This window comes from Babylonia areolata, chromosome 25 (genome assembly GCF_041734735.1).
Source record: "Babylonia areolata isolate BAREFJ2019XMU chromosome 25, ASM4173473v1, whole genome shotgun sequence".
Lineage (NCBI taxonomy): Eukaryota > Metazoa > Mollusca > Gastropoda > Neogastropoda > Buccinidae > Babylonia > Babylonia areolata.
The window spans coordinates 22,849,721-22,870,795 of NC_134900.1; the positions used below are offsets into that span (position 1 = coordinate 22,849,721).

At 42.7% G+C, this 21,075-nt stretch overlaps 1 protein-coding gene across 1 annotated transcript; it reads right to left on the reverse strand.

Annotated features, from left to right (window-relative positions):
• Positions 1 to 14,935: 14,935 nt before the first annotated feature.
• Positions 14,936 to 20,841, reverse strand: LOC143299872 (uncharacterized). Its single transcript, XM_076613366.1, has 2 exons — positions 19,727 to 20,841; positions 14,936 to 16,372 (listed from the first exon to the last, which is right to left on the reverse strand). The coding sequence occupies exons 1-2, from the start codon at positions 20,075 to 20,077 to the stop codon at positions 16,262 to 16,264; spliced, it is 462 nt and encodes a 153-aa protein (XP_076469481.1). The 5' UTR covers positions 20,078 to 20,841; the 3' UTR covers positions 14,936 to 16,261.
• Positions 20,842 to 21,075: the final 234 nt, after the last annotated feature.

Here is a 21,075-nt window from a genome sequence, read left to right on the forward strand (position 1 = left end):
ACCTCTCTGTTCAAATACAATCGATTCAGACAGGTCAAGGGCGGAGATATTGTGCTTGTATGGGTGTTGAAGAGTTGGGAGAAAGAAAGGGTGCGTGTGTGTGTGAAGGAATCATTGGTTGGCTGATTGATTCAGAACCTCCTGAAACTACCCCTTACTCTATACTTACTTAAGAAATCGACATGCAAACTGACATGTATATCTATCTGTCTCCCTTTCTTTTTCTCCCCGCTCTCACTCTCTTTCTTCCCCCCCCCCCTCTCTCTCTCTCTCTATCTACCTCTTTCTTCCTCGTTCCCCCCTGTGTCTGTCTGTCTGTCTGTCTCTCACTCTACCGTAGTCCGTTCTTGTTTTCACGACAGATGATGAAGCCTCTATATTTCAAATACAATGATACCACTAGAATGGCAGAACAACAACAACAGCAACAGCAACAACAAACACTGACAAATATTGTTAATCTTTTGATAATAAGATAAAGTGGCGAAAATGTATATGTCTGTAAGGTGTGTGTGTTGTTTCCAAATAACTCTAACCAATCATGGAAAGCAGCAGGGGAGACACAGATGTATGTTTCCCTGGTGGAAAACGTTCCTAAGTTACAGTGGTGGGGGTGAGGGGGGTGGTGGTGATGAAAATGTGGAAAGCGGGATATGAGAACTCCGCACTTAAAACGTTTTTATTCAAGGACAAAGATTCTAGGAAATCAAAGCAAAAAGTTTTGTTGTGGCCCAAGGGGGCGTTCAAATGCTACATAAATTCATCTTGTACACATAAAATACAGACCAAAAGGGTGATTTGTATTTGTTTGTATTTGTATTTCTTTTCATCACAACAGATTTCTCTGTGTGAAATTCGGGCTTGGAGTGCCACCCATTGTTTTGTATTTTTTGCCTGCCTGCACTTTTATTTGTTTTTCCTATCGAAGTGGATTTTTCTTCAGAATTTTGCCAGGAACAACCGTTTTGTTGCCGTGGGTTCTTTTACGTGCGTTACGAATGACTAGCGTCCAGACCACCACTCAAGGTCTAGTGGCCTAATATCGGCGGCTGAGCCGTGATTCGAACCAGCGCGCTCAGATTCTCTCGCTTCCTAGGTGGACGCGTTACCTCTAGGCCATCACTCCATGTGATGTCAAAAGATCAAAAATAAGACAAAAAGTCCATCTACGCAAACGCGAAATACACTGAAATAAACATTTTTTTTAAGTTAGTGATTGATAACATTCTTGACCATAGGCATGGTCGATTCTTTCAGTCTACCCCCTGCTAATGTGCGTCCACTTCATGGAGAACATGCATAAAAAATGGAGAGAGAGGAGGGAAGAGAAAGAGGGAGGGGGGGGAGGAGAAAGAGAGATAGAGATGTATACAGAGAGACAGAGACGGTGAGAGAAGGGCGAGCGTGTGTGTGTGTGTGTGTGTGTGTGTGTGTGTGTATCTGCCTGTCTTCCTTCTCTCTCTCTCCATCCTTCCCTCTCCCCCCTCTCTATATCTCTCTTTTTCTTTTTCTTTTTATCTCTCTCTCTCTCTTTTTGTATCTCTGTCTCTCCATACTTCCCTCCCCCTGTCTCTATCACTCTTTCTCTGTCTCTCTTTCTCTGTCTGTCTCTCTCTCTCTCTCCAGCGACTGTGGAGAAAACCCTGTCTGCCCTGCTGACCGACAATGCGCTGGCGAGGTGAAAAGTGGTGGGTGACGGCGACAGCACAGTGGTCGTCTTGCGACTGAAACAAGTTGACACTGAAATGTCAATAACAATGGCGATCCCCGTCTTGAATCGCAGCACGCAAGTGCAATACTTCAGGAAGAAACCGCCCAGTCAGATCAGATGAGACCAGGAAAGAGCCAGGCATCAGAAAGAAAGGCAGGCAGGAGCTGTAGCTAGAGCTGAGTGTGTTGTGAAGGGACAGTCCTTTCGTGACAACTATTCCAAACAAGCTGACACAAGGGACAGAAACACACAACACACTGACGGTGTGCACGGACCAGAATGACGAGCCAGCAACAGGTGTGTCACATGTGACACGCAACGTAGATATTCCTTCACCATCGGACTGCGACACCTCTCAGTCTCTTCAGCAGACAGACAATGACAGTGAGTCAGTAACTGACAGTACAGTGGCTGGGTTCGATGCTGGCATTGTGAAGAATTACGTGGCGACATTAACTGACAGATCTACACAAAGGTGTTTGAGGGACAGACACAGAAATGTAGCATTCCGAAAGGTTGTTTCCAATAGGTATGATGGTGCGGATGTGCTGTTATGTGAATCAGATGATAATGCACTTGAATATTCGATCAGCACAAATAGTGATGTGGACTGTACCTTCTGGTTTATAAAACAGGACAAAAAGAACATGTTAGAGGAAGAACGTGTCAAACTGTCCAAAATAAGAAAATGAAAACGTATCCACAACACACAGCACACTGAAACACAAGCACGTGCAGAAAGAGACTTGCAAACTCTTCGTGGCCTGACAAATTCTGCCTGGGCTGATGTGTTCGCTTCTGTGCCTCGCCTTGTCAACAGAATCACTTGTCAGTGACAATCCCGATAGTGACAATAACGATTGTGTCCTATGATTGTACATTGAAAAAACAAAACATTGCCATGATCTCCATGTCTGTGACTTCGCGTCACGATTACTATTTGTCGTGTCGCATTGCTGAATGGGCTAAACAGCTTAATAGCAATAAAATTCGTTCGTTCGTTCTCTCTGTCTGTCTGTCTCTAACATAGAAGTGGACGTTGTGTAAACCAGCCCCATATAAATTGTTTTCATAAAGTATTCTGTAGACAGGAGGGGGACCCTTACTGTTGTATTTGCATACGTCTGTGGTGTCCATAAAATACGTTGGACGTCTTGTGTGAAAGACTAAGCCTCTTCTTTTACCGTGTTGTTTATCATAAACGGATGGTGAAGGCCAAAGTGTGTTCTTTGCATAAGGTAATATATCGTTACCTTCAAGCACACACACACAGGGACACACACACACACACACACACACACACACACACACACACACACAAACACACACACGCACGCACACACACAAACACACACACTCACTCACGATAAAACACGATGCGATGATGAATTATCCACAGAGGCCACAGAGAACAGAGAGAGGCTCTGACATCGCGAAGAATTACGACAGTGAGAACAAATAACTGGAAGAAGAAGAAGACACACAAACATCAGAAAAGACTATTCTTTCAAGTGTGTCAAACAACCACGCCTAAAACCAAACCACAGCACCCTATGAAAGGTACAGTGTCTGGGGGGTGGGGGGGGGGGAGGTAAAAGGGCTAGGGAAGGAGGAGGGGAGGGAGAGCGTTAATGGAATGGAAAACAAGTCAAACATAGAAATCAACACACGAAACAATACACAATACAATACACAAATAACACACAAAACAGCACACAAATAACACACAAAACAACACGCAAATAAACCACACAAAAAACCACATGGCTACCAGGACCGGATGCCAGCTAAAGGTAAAAAGATCAGCAAGAAAAAAAAATCTATATATATATATATCACCACTGCTCTGGTGTCTCTCCCTCTCCCTCGCTTTTCTCTTCGCCCCTCTCACTGTCCCTCTGACTCCGTCTCCCTGTGTCTGTATTTCTCTCTCTCTCGTCTCTCTGACCTGTGTATATCTGTCTGTGTGTCTTCATCCTGTTCAATTTAAGTTACGGTTTGCTTTGCAAATGCAGTTTCGAACATTGTGTATCAGAATCAATAATGCAGAGAAAATATAACAAATACTCAATACAAAAGCATAACATTACATAAAAAAAATGTCAATTATGTCACACACTAAAAGGACGAACAACAGTAAGTACATGCACAAATAATACTTAGAACAGAAAGAAAAGAAGAAGGAAGAGACAAAGAGAGAGATCGTTCGCTTATTTATTTATAAATTGTTTATCTAAATTGATGATATTAGACTGAATGAATTTCAGTCCAGTCCAGAGAGGGGGGGAGGGGGGATTAATATTGTGAACGTCATGTTGATGGCATTGAATTGTGATCAGTAAATGTTAGGACAAAGAGGTGTCACGCTTGGAAAGAATTTGTGAAAATTAGATTTGAAGTTTGAAAATTCGATTCATTCAGAAATGTTTTTTCCCGGATATGATTGCAGCCCCCTGAATGTGCAAGGCTTGGTTGACATAAAATCATCGTAATTAACTGGGGATTTATCTTATGTGAGTATCGATGATAATTAAAAGTAAACACATTTGTCAGATAGGACAGAACATTACTATTGAGAATTTTGTGCATGAAGAGTCATTTATGATAGTTTGAGAGAGAGAGAGCCGTGGTGACCTGACAAATTAAAGAAACCAAGCAGGGCGTGTTTTTCTTGTCTGCCCTTGCTAGTCCAATGTGCGCAGATTGCACACACACACACACACACACATGTTCAAGCTGACACATGGTGAAGTTGATCGGTGTTGGGGGTCTTGCTGTTGTCCATTGGTGGAGGTCTCGTCTGACACAGAAAAAAATTCGTGCATTTTATCACGAGCTACCCGTGCAACACGCCATGACAGCTCGAGGTTTGTGAACTCACCAATCATCAGAGAGCAGAGACCGGTTTGTAAGGAACGGTGTGACAATGCACATGGAGGATTTAGCTTAAAAATGGAATGGTTATAATGTAGACCAACATTCAGACGACCATACAAAAAACGAAACGGACTCCAAGACGTAATTAACATTCTGGGTGAAAAAAAGAAACTGTTAACTCACTGTTCTTCATCATCGTTATTTAGTGTGTAAGCTGTTCATTTTGTGAACATGGAGTGGGAATTTGAAAGTGTCAGTCGCGTAGTCTTCAGTCTGACCAAGAAAGGCGATCTCTCGATTTAGCACCACACCTTTGGCTCAGTTCTGAAGCGGTCGGTTTCCGCTGCAGGGTCATTGAACCAGAATGGAGTTAACTTTTTCCGATTTAGGACGGACTCATTCCAATATATTCTTTGGAACTCTGCCATACCGACATGGTTGACGTATGTACACACACACAGATTATATATATATATATATATATATATATATATATATATATATAAACTTGTGACTGATTCTTTTATTTAACGTGTGCAGTGTATTGGTTTGATCATTCCCATTTGAAAATGGCGGCCATCAAGGTACAGGTACCATACGTTTGATATATACCCATGATACTCTGCTGCTTCTTCAGTCTGTAACGGTCTTCCCTTAAGATATGAACATTTCCCCACAAACATAAAAACAGATAGTAACGACAGTAGTGACCAAAGAGCTGACAAACGACGTACACTGAAGAGAGGAAAGAGAGTAGAGGAGTAAGAAGACGACGACAGAACAAGCCCCCACTGCCCACCACCATTTTATTAGATATTCGACCAAACGGAAGAAATTTTAACTTTGAAGAACTGCAGGCCAATGCCACTTTTATGAGTGAGTACAGATACTCTTGTTTGATGTGTTCTGCAGAAACATAGCTCTGTGATAAGATCAGTGATGACATTCTTTACATTGAAGGAATTGGATATCCTTTCAGAACAGACAGATTTTATTGTTGTGACGGGCTAGCGTGACAACTGTGCACGCCCGATGTTGAACTGTTGTCCGTGTCACTTCAGCCACGGTATCTGCCCGGGGAATTTGACCAGATCTTCGTCACAGTGTGCCACGTTCCGCCTTCCGCTTGTCTTTCACACGTTGCCTCGGAGATCACCGACACTGTCCTTTCCGTGGAACTTACAGCCCCTGACGCTCCATGTTTTACACTTGGGGACTTTAATCAGTGCAGTTTAAAGACATTTTTACCATCTTTTAAACAATATGTTACCTGCGAAACCAGTAAAAATCAAACACTGGACCTTTGCTATGGAAACATCCCTCATACTTACAAATGAGTTGTTCTTCCTCCAAATGGCACTTCAGACCATAACACAATCCATTTACTTCCATCTTACAGACCCAGAATACAATACAAACAGAACCAATTACAAAGAAGTGTGTGGAAGTGTGGACGCCTGAGAGTGTGGAAGAATTGAAAGGCTGTTGTGAATGCAATGAATGGAATACTCTGCTTGATTCATGTGATACTGTTAATGAAGCCGTTGATGTATCAGCTTATATATGCTTTTAAGAAGACAGGATTGTTCCCAAGAAAACCAAACAAGCCCTGGGTATCAAAGGCCCTTAAATCTACCCTGAACAAAAAGAAAATCGCTTTTCAGAGCGGCGACAGAACACTGAAAAAATCTGTACAAAGCAAGCTCAAAAAAGAAATAAAGGAATCTAAACATGCCTATAAAGATAAGGTAGAAAAGCAGTTTGAAAGAGGCAGTATGGCTGATGCATGGAAAGGTCTAAAATTACTTTCTGGACAGTATAAGACGCAGGTGTCTGCATCTCCAATGCCATCTGATGAACAAAAACATTTTTTCAAAGAAACTTAATGAGTTCTATTGTCGCTTTGAACGCGTAGACTTGAAAAATAACTTCGCAAAAGTAACGCTGACCTTCAGAAAAATGCTTTTAATGATGATTATTGTGTTATTTTTGACTCCTGTGCTGTTGAATCTGTGTTTAAAAAACTGCATGTGAAAAAAGCAATTGGTTCTGATGAGATCAGTGGTCGTCTTTTGAAGACGTGTGCCTCACAGTTATGTAATGTTCTTAGCAGTCTATACACCTGAAGATTGTTGTGTTCCTGACCTGTGGAAGAAATAAATCATTCGCCCTGTCCTAAAAAACAAAAGACCTGTCTCCTTGAATGACTATCGCACTACTGCCTTTACCCCTATTGTGATGAAGTGCTTTGAACGTATACTCTTCAAATACATCCTGCCATACACTGCTCCACACAATGATCAATATCAGTTTGCTTACAGATCCAGTAGAAGTACTACCAATGCTACACTCACTCTCCTTCATCACGCATACACCCACCTTGAGAAACCAAATTCATTTGTTCGTATTCTGTTAATAGATTTTTCTTCTGCGTTCAATACCATACAACCACATCTGATGGCACTGAAGTTTCTTTCTCACAACGTTTGTCCAAAGCTCGTTCTATGGATCACCAATTTCCTCGTTAACAAACCCAGTCTGTCCGTTTTCATCATGCTCTTTCCTCCAAAACAACTTCAACTGGTGCTCCCCAAGGATTAGTTCTGTCACCTGTCCTGTTCACATCACACACCAACGACTGCACTGGTACAGACACAACACCCTTGATAAAATATTCTGATGACACTGCACTTGAAGGTCTTTCTAACTCTGACACTGTCTATTTTGAACAAGTTGAGATGTTTTCTTCGTGGTGCAAGGACAACTTACTAGATTTAAATGTTAAAAAACAAAAGGAATGGTTATTGATTTCAGGAAAAGCCCGTCTACCATCCCGCACCTCTATATCAATGGAACGAAAGATGAAAGAGTCAGTGATTATAAATATTTGGGTACAGTAATTCATGAAAAGCTCAGTTTTACACCCTATACATATCACATCCAAAAATAATGCCAGTCTCGCATCTGCTGTTTACAGAAGCTTAGAAATATCCAGGTCAATCCTAAACTTCTCCAGGGTTACTACCTCTGCTTCATTGTATCGGTTTTAACTTTCTCTTTTATCTGCTGCTACGGATTTTAAACGTGAAGAACAAGAATACTTTGAGGAACATTGTAAATGTGTCCACCAAAATAGTTGGGGTCAAACATGAACCTCTGAATGAGCTGTACAAACGGCGTGTGAAAGAAAAATCAACAAAGAACATAAGTGATGACAGTCATATTCTTTCAAAATAAAAATATTGCGAACTTTCACCTTCAGGGAAACGCTATCGATTTCCCAAACTGAAAGCGTTTTAAAAATTGGCCCGTGTATGTGTGTAGATGTGTGTGTATATCTGTTAGGAGATCTGTATCAATGTATGTGCGCGCACATGTGTGTGTGTGTGTGTGTTGGGGTGGGTGGGGGGGTTGTATGTGTATGTTTGTGTGTGCGTGTATATTTTTGTGAGAATATTTCTCTGCTATGGAAATATACTCCGTGCATACAAGTCAATTGTTCTTCCACCTAACGGTACTTCAGACCATAATGCCCCACTCACCTCCTTCCATCGTACAGACCAAAAATTCAGACAGAACCAGTAATTAAAGAGTGTGAAAGTGTGGACGCCTGAGAGTGTGGATGAACTGAAAAGTTGTTATGAATACACGGATTGGAATGTATTGCTTGAATCATGTGACAGTGTGGATGAAGCTACATATGTCATATCATGTCACATGTCTTTTTGTGATGACATGGTAATTCTCCGTAAGGATATCAGGATTTTCCCGAACAAGAAGCCCTGGGTATCAAAAGATTTGAAGAAAACACACAATGAAAAGAAAAGAGCTTTTCAGAGCGGCGATGGAAGTCAACGCAAGTCTGTACAAAAGAAACTAACTAAAGAAATAAACGAATCAAAGAAACTATATCAAGAAAAGGTTGAACGTCGTTTCCAAAATGGTAATATGGCAGGTGCTTGGTAAGGGCTGAAACTACTTTCCGGACAAAAATCAACACCAGTGTCTACACCACGTATGTCAGTAGAGCAACAGAAAGCTTTCTCAGAAAACTTGAATTAAATGACTTCTATTGTCGCGAAGAACGAACCGATCACAACGATGAACTGGAACAAATCATTGACCCTTTGAAAGAACATGTTTTAAATGATCAAAAGTGTTTTATCCATTGATTCATGCACTGTTGAATCAGCTTTCCGGAGGCTGCCTATAAAAAGGCAGTAGGCCCTGATGGGATCAGTGGACGGCTCCTGGAGACACGTTCCTCACAGTTGTGTGGTTCAGTAGCCTGTTCATGTGGTCTCTAAGGGATTGCCGTGTATCTGCTTTGTGGAAACATTCGGGGATCAGCCCAATGCCAGAGAACAAAACCCCTCTTTCTTTAAATGACTACCGCCCCATAGCCCTGACCCCAGTTTTCATGAAATGTTTGGAGCGAATCATCATGAAACCCATTCTAGCACACACACCACCATTCCATCATCAATACCAGTTTGCATACAGATCCAACCGAAGCACTGCTAATGCCACACTTACTCTTGCACCATGCATTCACTCATCTGGAGAAACCAAATTCTTTTGTTCGCATTTTATTTATTGACTTTTCATTCGGCATTCAACACCATTCAGCCACACCTCATGGCACGTAAGCTTCTTCCATTCAACATCAGTACAAACCTCATTTTATGGGTGAACAGTTTCCTTGTTAAGAAAACTCGGTCCGTTTTGGACAAGCTCCGTCTTCTGTGAAGACAACTTCCACCGGTGCCCCTCAAAGTAGTTCTTTCCTCTGTTCTCTTTACATTATGTACAAATGACCGCACTGGCTCAGACACAACTCCTTTGATTAAGTATTCTGATGACTCAGTCCTGAGAAGATCTTTCGAATTCTGATGCAGTTTATTTCGAGCAAGTTAAAAACAATTTTCCTCCTGGCGTAAAGATCTTATGTTAAGAAAACCAAAGAAATGATAATTGATTTCAGAAAAAGCGCCTCCAGTTCCTGACCTGCTCATCAAAGGTTGAAAGAGTGCATGCATATAAATACCTTGGAACTATTATTGATCATAAACTGAATTTAACTCCTAATACAACTTATATCCACAAAAAAAGTCAGTCTCGCATCTATTGTCTGCAGAAACTCAGAAACATCAGAGTTAATTCGAAAGTACTTCAAGGATTTTATAGATGTTTTATTGAATCTGCGTTTTCTTTCTCTTTTATATGCTGGTATAGTGATCAAGCTGTGAAGAATAAGAATATATTGAACAAGACTGAATGCGTGCAGTAAGGTAGTGGGAGTGAGACAGAACAGCTTAAGCAAACTGTACAATGTCAGAGTACGACAAAAAGCTAAATGCATTTTAAGTGACAGCAGCCATACGCTGGCAAATTATTACCAACTCTTACCTTCAGGCAAACGGTTCTGTTTCCCAAAATTTCAAACAAACAGAACCAAATGCAGCTTTATACCAACCTCAATTCAGCTATTAAACAGCAATAATTGATAATCAGATCTGTGACAAAAAATGTATGCCAGAGCATGTGTTTGTGGAATGTAACATCTTAGATCAAAGTACTGTTAAACTGCGTTGTTATTACAATCTTTTTATGTCTACTTTTAGTATGCTATTTCATGTATGTATGATTTCTGTTGTGTTATCTACTGTGTTTGTTTATTGTACGCATTTTCTGTCTTTTATGTATACATGTTGAATGACTGATTTCCGTGTATTGTTTATGTATTTTACACCACAAATGAAGTTCTCTTGAGATAATAAAGTATTCTGTAATCTACAAGTATGTGTGTATGTGCGCGCGTGCGCATGCAAGGTTATGTGAATTGTATATTTGTGCATGGATTTTAAATACTGTTGAATACCAAATGGTTTTAATTATGTACGTCGTTGTTTTGAATATAGCGTATTTTCTATAACTATGGTTATCGCACTGGTTGATTTGTGATTATTAAATGAGATTGAAGATTGATTAGCATTAAATTTGTTAAAATATGTATACGTGTGAAGTATGTACATTAACATGGGTGTGTGCATGGGTCGAGCCGTTCCTTTCGTGCCAAAAACAAAAAACGGGCAAGGTGCCCTATTCCCTGAGTGAATGTGGCCTGTATAATCACGATACGTGGACTCACGCGTTCACGTGCAAATGCCACTCTGAAACGGTCACAACGCGCGTGAGTAAGCACTCACGTGTCATTCGGTGGCAGTCTGTCCACTCGCGTTGGACATATTCACATTCGTTCAAGTGGAGTGCATCAGTGCATGAATGTCTCGCGGCGTGCGCGGCGGAAGTTCCAGACAGGCTGTGGCCTACGATGATATTCCAGACACTACTTTTGCGGATTCCGACAACCCTTCTTCCGAATTCTGGAACAAAAAACCCCTGATCTGATATGTTGGCTACAACAACAAAAGAATTTCAATTGTTTGACATGCGGTGCGGCCTGCAACTAACGTATAAGGACATCGCGATTCGATGGTCTGTCTTGACGGTGCAGTGGAAACGTAGAATGCACGAGTTCGGCATCAGGACAAATACTTTCTTTTCGAAGGGCCATTTGACCTTTCAGGAATTTTTGTTTTTAAAAATGTTCTTGGATCACAATTCTCTTTTAGAAATTGCCAAACAAACAGGCATGTATACGGGAATACGGCTGTGGATTGGGCTTCTTTTGTCCGTGAATTGCTCAAGGAGCATGTGCACCAGTGTGTGTTTATAACAAAATTACGCGGCACCGTAGAGATCGATGAGTCTTTGTTTGGAAAACAATGAAATAGCACCGTGAAGCAAGTCGAGGACGGCAGGTATGGATCGTGGGACTGGTAGAGAGACACCAACACAATCATCCTGTATCCAGTGGAAGGCAGAGACGAACACACACCAGAGACAATCATTCATCGACACGTCAATGCAGGATCACACATATTCACAGATGGGTGGGAGGATTATTCCAGGTTTACTGACCAGGGTTACATGCATTTCACAGTTGTACAAACCACAGATTTCAGACATACAAGACCACCACCACAGGGGAACACAGACGTGCACACCAATCAAAACACACAGCAAATTTCGAAGGTCACCTGTCCTGTGGTGGACCCATGTCCGCAACTGCAACATATGTAGAATTTTTCAACTTGCTGAAAAGTGTTTACACACTGGAACAATCACCGTCCTACACTTACCCGACACCACTATTCAACACGTGGAACATTGACCACGATGAATTCGATATTTCCAGATCAACAAATTTGCCATCACAGGATTCGCCCATCGCCCAGAGTGCTGATACTGACAATGTTGACGACACTACTGGACCTGTCTGCGTTTGAACTGGAACTGAGTTCGTGTCCAGACAGTGACGGCGAGACTGAAATCCTTCAAAACTGTACCAATTCTGGAACCGGACCTTGCTCCAAGTGAAACACACCCTTTCGTGACCGTTCGACGTCGACCTGCCAAGCGTGGTGTTGGCCCCCAGAACACAGCACTGCCCCCCCCCCCTCCCCCCTGCGGAACCTACAAACCCTTCCCCAGTCGAACGCGGCACCTCTGGCAGTGTGAGAAGCGGTCCCACACCGGCTATTGAAGGTCCTTCATATACGCACACTGTCAGTGCCACGTTGCATCATGGAGTGAGGTCCCTTCTGCATGGGCCCCACTGGCGAAAGTCAGACACCCTCTCACCAAAAAACGGAAGGGAACGCCTGCAGCAGACGGACTTTCGTCTGACTTTATTGATCTTTCATTTTTGGGCCTGTACATGTTGTAAATATGTTCTTTCAATTAATCACTTCGCAGACTTTTTTTTTTTTTTTTTTTTTTTAAACAAAACACAGCAAATTTTTTTTTTTTAAATGTGGTGCAAAACGTAACCAATCCACTGTGACGAACAGACACCAATTGTCCTACATCGGACGTAAGAGTGAAAACGACGAAAGAATGACCTCATTTGAAGTCAAGGCCCGTATTTCGAGTAAATTAATAGTACGTCACGTTATCATTGTGCATTTAGCGTCAACATTACTTTCAAGGTGTACCAGTGTTTCCTTTCTACCGTTTCACTCGTCTCATCGCATACCTTCCTTCCGTGAAAACTCACATGTTAGATAAGAGTTGTACGCATTATTTTTATCACATATTCTTATTCTTGTTGCTTTAGTCTAGCCGACCGCACAGGAATATATCAGGACTGTCAAACCATGGAAATGGTCAACCATGTCAACACAGTACTGTCCCACCATAAAAAAAAAAACTTTAAAAAAAGAGAGCGAGAGACAAACCTACAAAACAGTTCATGACACAGTATCCCAACCATTTAGCTTCCTTGTAGCAAATAAGACTAGGCCATGCTGAGGACGCCAGCCATTCCGCTGAATTTGTCATCCCCAGATTACAAAAAATCGTAAAAAATGAAAAAAACAATACTCCAAAGCCAAACAAAAAATACATAAAAAGGTCATATATGCAAATAACACTGTAGAATGGGCAGCTAGTGCCCATCCCAGTGTTTACATCTCACTACCTAATCGCCAGAGCAAATCAGCACAGATAGTACATCATAGACTGCGGAAAAGAGAAAAAAGTGTCAAGGCCTGCTTGAAAAAAGAAAGGGGAAAGGACTGGGAAGGCAGAAAAAGGAGACAACAGTGAAGATAGTAAAAAGGCAGAAACAAAGAGTGACAAAAGAGGAAATTTTTAGCACAGAATTTCCAGAAGGCGGGTATGCTATTTATACTGAAAGACCCCCGGCATCCCACGGGGGAATTTTATCTCATGTTTAAAGTTATTTGCTGTATATTTTCACACGACAAAAAAACCACCAAAAAAAACAAAACAAAAAAAAAACAGGCATCGTAAGGCTGACTTAGCACAATGTAGCTAACCATCATATATTACACCGAAAATAAGGCACACGCTGTTGGCCAAAATTCCATGCGCGGTGCTATGTGTCGCTAACTCACGTTCTCCACGTGCACAGTCCACTGTTTCTCGTCCATCTACATTGAAGTCTGGCGAGAACGCTGAACGGTCAGTCTCTGTATCGTGCCTGCTGCGGACTGATAGCCTCAGTGACTGAATTGCTTGTGACATGTCCAAAACGTCGAGTAACAAGACCATTCATGATTTATAGATGGATAACAAGATGTGATTGGCCCAGCGAAACAGTGGCCGCATTTGATTTGAAGGTTATTTTGGACTACAAATTTGAATCATTTCCAAAGAGCCATCGTCAGTGCTTTTATCTACGTGAACGGGTGTAGCGCTGAATATTTTCTCGAGCGGGCAGACACACATCAGCACGAAACGGATTCGAGCAAGGAAAATACGGACGCGCTCTGCACGCCTGGAACGTCACACTCGGGGATATCACTGGGTGGACGGGTCAAGGCGATGCTACGTCCACAAAAGTGCCAGAAATTAGGCAAGCCCTTTTAAAAACTGCCACCAAGATTACCGGGGCTGAACTACCTTCTCTAGAAGACATATTATAAGCGGCTACTCAAAAAAGCAAAATCAATCAGCCAGGACGAATCACATCCAGCTTTTGGGATTTTCGAGATGCTCCCCTCTTGACGGTACAGAAGGATAAGGACGAAAACCAATCGCTTCGCCAATAGCTTTTTCCCCAAAGCAGTCAATGCCTTGTCTCTCGAAAAAAATCCAATGTGATAAATAGAATTGTGCAACCAACAACCATCTACCTGAATATCTAGTCATCAGCCCCATCCACATGTAATATGCAGCTTCTGTTCAAACATGTGTGTGTGCGCGTGCGTGCATGTGTGCGTGAGTATACACAAGTTTTTATATTGATATGCACTTGTATCTTATTTCAACTGTGTCTGTATGATTTTCGATTTATGTTCGTATCTTGTTATGTACTATTCCCCCCCCCCTTCACTCTCTCCCCCAATAATCCTTGTGACCCCGGTACACTTGGTAATAGACATTCCATTCTATTGTTATACTTAAATGTATTGTTTTTTCTAATTACTTGATTTCATGTTCCTGCTTCAACCTAGGGTGGGCTCTTAAGCCTGAACATGGCGTTGATTTATCTCAAGTGGAGATTTTGTTGTTTTTTGAAACGGCAGATGTGGTATACCGTACATGGATCAGTCCGCTGGTGTTGACACCACATTGAAACTGGAACAAACTGTTCCCGTGGCATCACCGTTCAGCGCAATGGTCGGGCCGGGGGCCTGAGCGGCAGTGTTGAGTCAGTGTGAACACCCAGGAGAATAATTCCCGCAGTTTTTTCCCCCTGTGTTCTCTGTCATTTATGCCATGGACTCAATTACCACTGGCCACACACACAAGCGCGCGCGCACGCACACATCGCGTTATGCACTCCTTTTAAATATATCTAAGATTTTTAAAAATTTATTTCTTTGCTTTATAAAATGTATTTTAATATTCAATACATTGAAATGTTTCATATTCTGTGTAGAGCTCTAGGACAGTCTTCAGAGGAGACACACCAGAATGAAATGGACCCCTATAGCTGTGACCCCGGACACAGGAGGGAAGGCAGCCAGACCGTCATGTGCACACTGATGGACCCTCCAAAGAAAACGATTCCGGTGACAAGTTATTTTTCTGTCAGTCATCACAGTTCCACCTTGACACAGTGGCCTGTTGTGATGGTTGTTGAGGGGCATGTAGTGTATAGGATCGTGCCGTTGATCTTTGGAAGATGACTCACTGTACAAACACAATGTGAACGTCAGTGACCCTGGCAGTGTCTGCAGGAAGCACACTGTAAGACTGGCAGCAGAATGGCCTCACGTGCTGGCCAGGAGGTCCTGTGGCCTTGTGAGGGGAACATAAGGCCGCAGGCAGTGTGGACAGTGGTGGTATGGTGGGGTAGTGGGTCAGGCGTCGTGTGTGGCAAGCATGGATTCTTTGATGAGGGGAGGAAGGTGTAAGAGGAAGTGGGTTCGATTCGCTTATTCCCAACGAATCAACGATATCTCATTCTCTCGCTCCTGTTGCGGCATGAAGCACACAAGTTAACAGTATAAAATACAAAAATTAACACGCATACAGCAATATATGACACTGGTAATGAAACATTATTAAATGATCATTTCGTCTTTCAATATTTCCCATTTTGGTAAGTTTCCACGCACATATACACACACGCGCGCACTTACTCAGCAGGACAACATCAAATTATGCTGCGCCACCACCGATGTTCTTGTCACTGGTGTACTTGTCGCCAGGGGGTACTTTTCACAGGGGTGACGTGTCACTGATACTTTCAATGGGGTACACTTATGTACTTGTCACAGGGGTACGTCGATGCACTTGCCACAAGGGTGCATCAGTAAATGTCACTGATGTACTAGTCACCAGAGTACATCGACATGCTTGTCACTGGGGTACACTGATGTACTAGTCACTGGGGTGCATCAGTACTTGGTACTGACAAGTTCTGATGCACCTTTCACTTGGGTACACCGGTATTTTCTTGTGAACAGCACATATCACTGGGGTACATCGGCACCTGTTACTGTTGTGCCTGTCTCTTGTACTTGTCACCAGGGCACACTATGTACTTGTCACCAGGGCACACTATGTACTTGTCACCACGGCACACTATGTACTTGTCACCAGGGCACACTATGTACTTGTCACCAGGGCACACTATGTACTTGTCGCCGGGTGAAACTGGTCACTGCCGTTGGTGGAGTAGAAGCCATCAGTTGTCATGGAACACCCAGCCTGCCTGCAGGATTGCGCCACGAGACTGCTGACCTGAAACATGCACAACACATCACTTCATACTTCATTACACACGCTATCCATCGTTTGTTTTTGTTTTTTTGTTTGTTGTTTGTTGTTGTTTTTTGTCTTGTGGTACACAATACACATCACCCAATCGAAATGAAAAATAAACTAAAACTCAAATAGCACATATATCAACGAGACAATTAGAAAGGGCAGCCCAGGACAGAGGACTCTGGCGGACTGTTGTGAGCGGCCTATGCTCCGGGGGGAGTGATGGGCATAACTGAACTGACTGATATATCAACACCTGACTATACGAATATTACTTCCAAAACATTTAGTGATAAAGAAAAAAAAAAAATTCGCGAATTAAAAAACCGGTCAAATTCATATTTCCATGACGACCGTCTTGGCCTTTTCGATGGAATTGGCGAAACGAAACCAGAGTCAGTGGGAAAGTTCGAACAGAAGAGAGACTTGCAGCATATGTCTGGAACCAATCATGTGCGGGGGAAGGGGAGGGGGAATGTGAATGTCAATTTCTTTTGTTAGTATTTTTTGTCTTGATTTGGTGTGAGGAAAAAAACCCTAGTGCGTTTGTTATAATTATGAAAATGGTAAATCTATGGGGTTCTTGTTTTGTTTTGTTTTTTACTTGCAGTTACTGGTCTCGAGAGTACATGAATGTGGATGTTCACATATTTATTAAAATATTACGTTTTGAATAATGTACACGCAACTTTAAGGATTTCTATTGCTAGCATAGTATGTTTTTTTTTAATGTGCATGTTGAATAGAAAAGTGATATCTATTTGATTGCTTGCAAGAAAGAATAGTGTTTTTAGTGCAGGAACTGTCATTTAAGAATTCATTATGAATTGAAGAAAGTGCTTTTTATTCAGAAATATAATTCCTTAAAAAGAACAGTTTATTTTACTGTGTGATAAACCAGTCCACTGCCTTGTTACTTTCATGTCATTATTCACCTTATTGACCATATAGCTGAACCTTTGTCACATTCGATTCATGTATGTCAGATCTGGCTGTGGGCCGAAATATTTTTTTTGTGAATGAAGAGCCCTTGGATGAACAAAAAAATTTCCAACCAGATTAACAATGTTTTATATTGTGTAACAATTTGTGAGCAACATACTTCGGCAAATATTTTTGCATGTAATTCAGTGTACTTTGGACATTCCATTCTCAATATTAGAATGAGGAAACATCTTTATGAATCTTTAACGTGCGTATTTGATGTTGTGCATGCCTCCACGCACTAAGGGGGTTCAGGTACTAGCACATATTTCATAAAACAAATTATATATATTCTGGTATCTGGGGAATGTAGTGAACAGTTCTGTGCAGAGCCCAAATGACTCAAGAAAGTTTGGGAGAAGAGAAGTAACATATAAGACAAGAGGCAAGGCCTTCAAGACTCACTTGTGATACACTTTAAAAAAAAAATCGAAGCTTTTTATGTATTGAGTATAATTTCAAAATGTAATGTTTAAGATGAGAAATATCAGTTTAAAGCGCATTAAGTCCCCTAGCATTAATTACAGAGTAATTTCCCTTTTTTACTATCTGCACCAAAACGTTTGCAAAATAAATAAAACTTCCATGTTTAGCAAAAGAAGTTCCTGTTTGAACAAAAAATGATAATAATGACTGCTCTTGTTGTTGAGTCAGAATATCAGATCAAAGTGCCAAGTTTAGAGAATATAAAAAATAAAAAATATAACAGTAAATGCAATTTGCATATAATTAGGCTTCATTTTTTTTGGTGCCCATCCCAGAGGTGCAGTATTGTTTTAAACAAGATGACTGGAAAGAACTGAATTTTTCCTATTTTTATGCCTAATTTGGTGTCAGCTGACAATTTGCAGAGAAAATGTCAATGTTAAAATTTACCACGGACACACAGACACACACACAGACAACCGAACACCGGATTAAAACATAGACTCTTTGTTTACACAAGTGAGTCAAAAAAGCAAATAGACAAGAGGTATTTTCCTTATCTAAGCCTCACACTAAGTCCCCTAGCACACAATTATCCACACACATGCTAGTGTTCAGATGTTAAATTGAAGATTATACACATGCACGTACTCACACACAATCTGTCGATTTTCACAGACATGTAGAATGCCTGGAAAAATGCCTTTCAATATGGCGACTCGCCGAACACTTCGTCCTGAACTTCCTTGTTCATCGGTGCAATGCATTATGGACCGGTGCACGTGACCGGTGACATTGCTCGTGACACCCGAAACGCAGTGGGAAGGAAGGAGGATGTGAGGGAACGGGGAGGGCGTGGCGAGGGATGGCAAAACGGAATTTTGCCTGGGTACATTTTTTTTGGTTTGTTTTTAAGATTCCGCTACCTACATAACAGAATGTACTAAAATTGCCTGCAAAGTACCCTATCCGGAAGTTAAAACAAAACATACTGATTGACATGGATATTTATATAGCGCCTATCCTCGGTCAGAAACCTAGCTCTAGACGCTTTACACAACGGTCATTTGCACTGCTGCCTACTTCGGTACAGACGCCTTTAGGCGCTTATCGTTCGTTTCCTGTGTCAATCAGCCGGGCATCAGACGTCCATGCACACACCGCGCGCGCACACACATACACACACACGCGTGCGCGCACACACACACTGCACGTGGTAACGACCTCCACCAACACCCACTCCAACTCCTGCCCCGTAGCCTCATTACTTACATGATAATAATCATCATCATTAGTAGTAGCAGCAGCAGCAGAACAAGTTGTAGGATTTGCACCATTGGCTACCCAGGTCTATGCTCCACGAGGTATATGGGCAATATCAACATATCTTACCCTGTAATTTTCTGTTTAGAAGACGGAAAAAGTTGTAAATTGACAATATTCTAATAATTGTATGCTATACATTTCTTGCCCTCCGCTCTTTGACTGGCCTTTACGGCATTCCATAGGGGAAGAAATGTAGAGTATAACTGTATTACAATGTTGGCAATATCTACATTTCTTCCCCTGAATTCTTTCCATTCAGTTTCGTTCCGAAGACGGAAAAATTGTAAATTTGCTGAAATAACGTATTATGTACTCTACATTTCTTCCCCTCTCGAATGACGTAAAGGCTAGTCAAAGACATGGGGTAGAAAAGTAAATTATAATTACTGTGGATTGTTGCCCTGTACAGGGATTACCACAGGATTACAGACAAGACAAGACAAGACTTATTAATCAATTTACAACTTTTTCCGTCTTCGGAACGAAACTGAATGGAAAGAGTACCAGGGAAGAAATGTGGATATTGCCAAAATGCGTTACCACAATGCCAACCCTCCCCCAGACAGAAGATCCACAAGTATCTACAACACATACCTGGGACCACGCCGAACTCTCCGTTCTCTGGGCTGGTGGCCCGGGGGGTCCTTGCTTGTTGTTGCTCAGCCAGGCGATGCCGTGGTGTGGGGCAGGGTAGATTTCGTCATGGCCATGTTGGTCTTGCTGCAGGCACTGGGGAACACAACCGCCACCAGGAAGCACTTCTCTCCCGTCTTGGGGTTCTCTGCGCCCAGGATCAGCATGTGATCGGTGCTCGGACAGCCTGCCCTCGCGGTGCCCCAGAATGGAACCCAGGCGCAGGGCGAAGCACCTCTTGCCCAGCAGGGCGTTCCACCCACAACTATTGCCGTAGGAACAGATCTCCGGCAGATGGGCCACTGTCGGCATTGTGAGGTCACGTGGCCTGTTCTTCAGTTTGGAAATGTAACCCGGTCAAGGGTCAAGGTCTTCCCACAGAGTGAAGTCACTTGAAGGACTGGCCGTCGCCCAAGGCCTGCAGGACGTTGTCTCTGATCCAGGTCATGATGCTCACGTAGGTCTCTACGTAGTTCGTCAGCTGGATGGGATCCTAGACAGCGGGGACCCACACGACCCATGATGACCCGGGATCACCAACATTGTGGACCTATCATGCAGTTCGGGGACCTCGTGTTGAGCTGTCTTTGACTGGAGGAGTGAATGTCTACATCTTACTGTGAACGCTACTCAGTTCGGGGAGGGAGAGGGGAGGGATTGTGGATATTGCCTCCTGGTCCATGTTCTCAGGAAACATCCAGTTGCCCAGCTGGCATGAGGCGTGGTGTGGTGTGGTGGAGTGGGAGGGTGTGGTGTATCTCTGCACCGTGATGGATATTACGTCAGGCAGTCCACGTGCGTCACACCCACAGGGTCTGTACGGGCAAGCCAGTAGTCGTCAGTCCTGGACACATACTGACGAACGTTGGGCAACTTGGCCAGGTCCCCACAGATGACCCCGATGAAAGGCCTTGGGCAGTTGCTGCGCGGGAGTCTGGCCGAATCATGGGCGACGCCAGGGACCAGAACATCCAGAAGGCCGCTGCCCGAAGAATTCAGTCCATCCTCAGGGACCTCTGCACACACCGTAGCCCCAACTTACATCACGGGGGTCCCACGCCGCAGAAGACCTTGCATCCGATCTCTCGCCGGTCTTTGACTCTGCTTTCATGTGACCCGCTACAGGTGAGAGGTGAAATAGTGGTGGTGGTACCAGGTGGTGGTGGTGGTTGTCCCCGACAATCATTGGAATTCCCGCTCCTCTCCCAAGAGCAGCGCATTTTTCAACCATGAAGTCTTGTCAAGATTCTGGAGAAGAGGAAGAACGTCTTGAACAGTATCCGAATAAAACGAACACGTTTTCACGTGGA

Coding starts and splice junctions, on each gene's coding strand:
- LOC143299872 (XM_076613366.1), bottom strand. CDS start 20,077: ATGCCGACAGTGGCCCATCTGCCGGAGATCTGTTCCTACGGCAATAGT. Junction 16,373..19,726: donor AGAGTTCGGCGTGGTCCCAG/GTATGTGTTGTA, acceptor TGCATGTTTCAG/GTCAGCAGTCTCGTGGCGCA.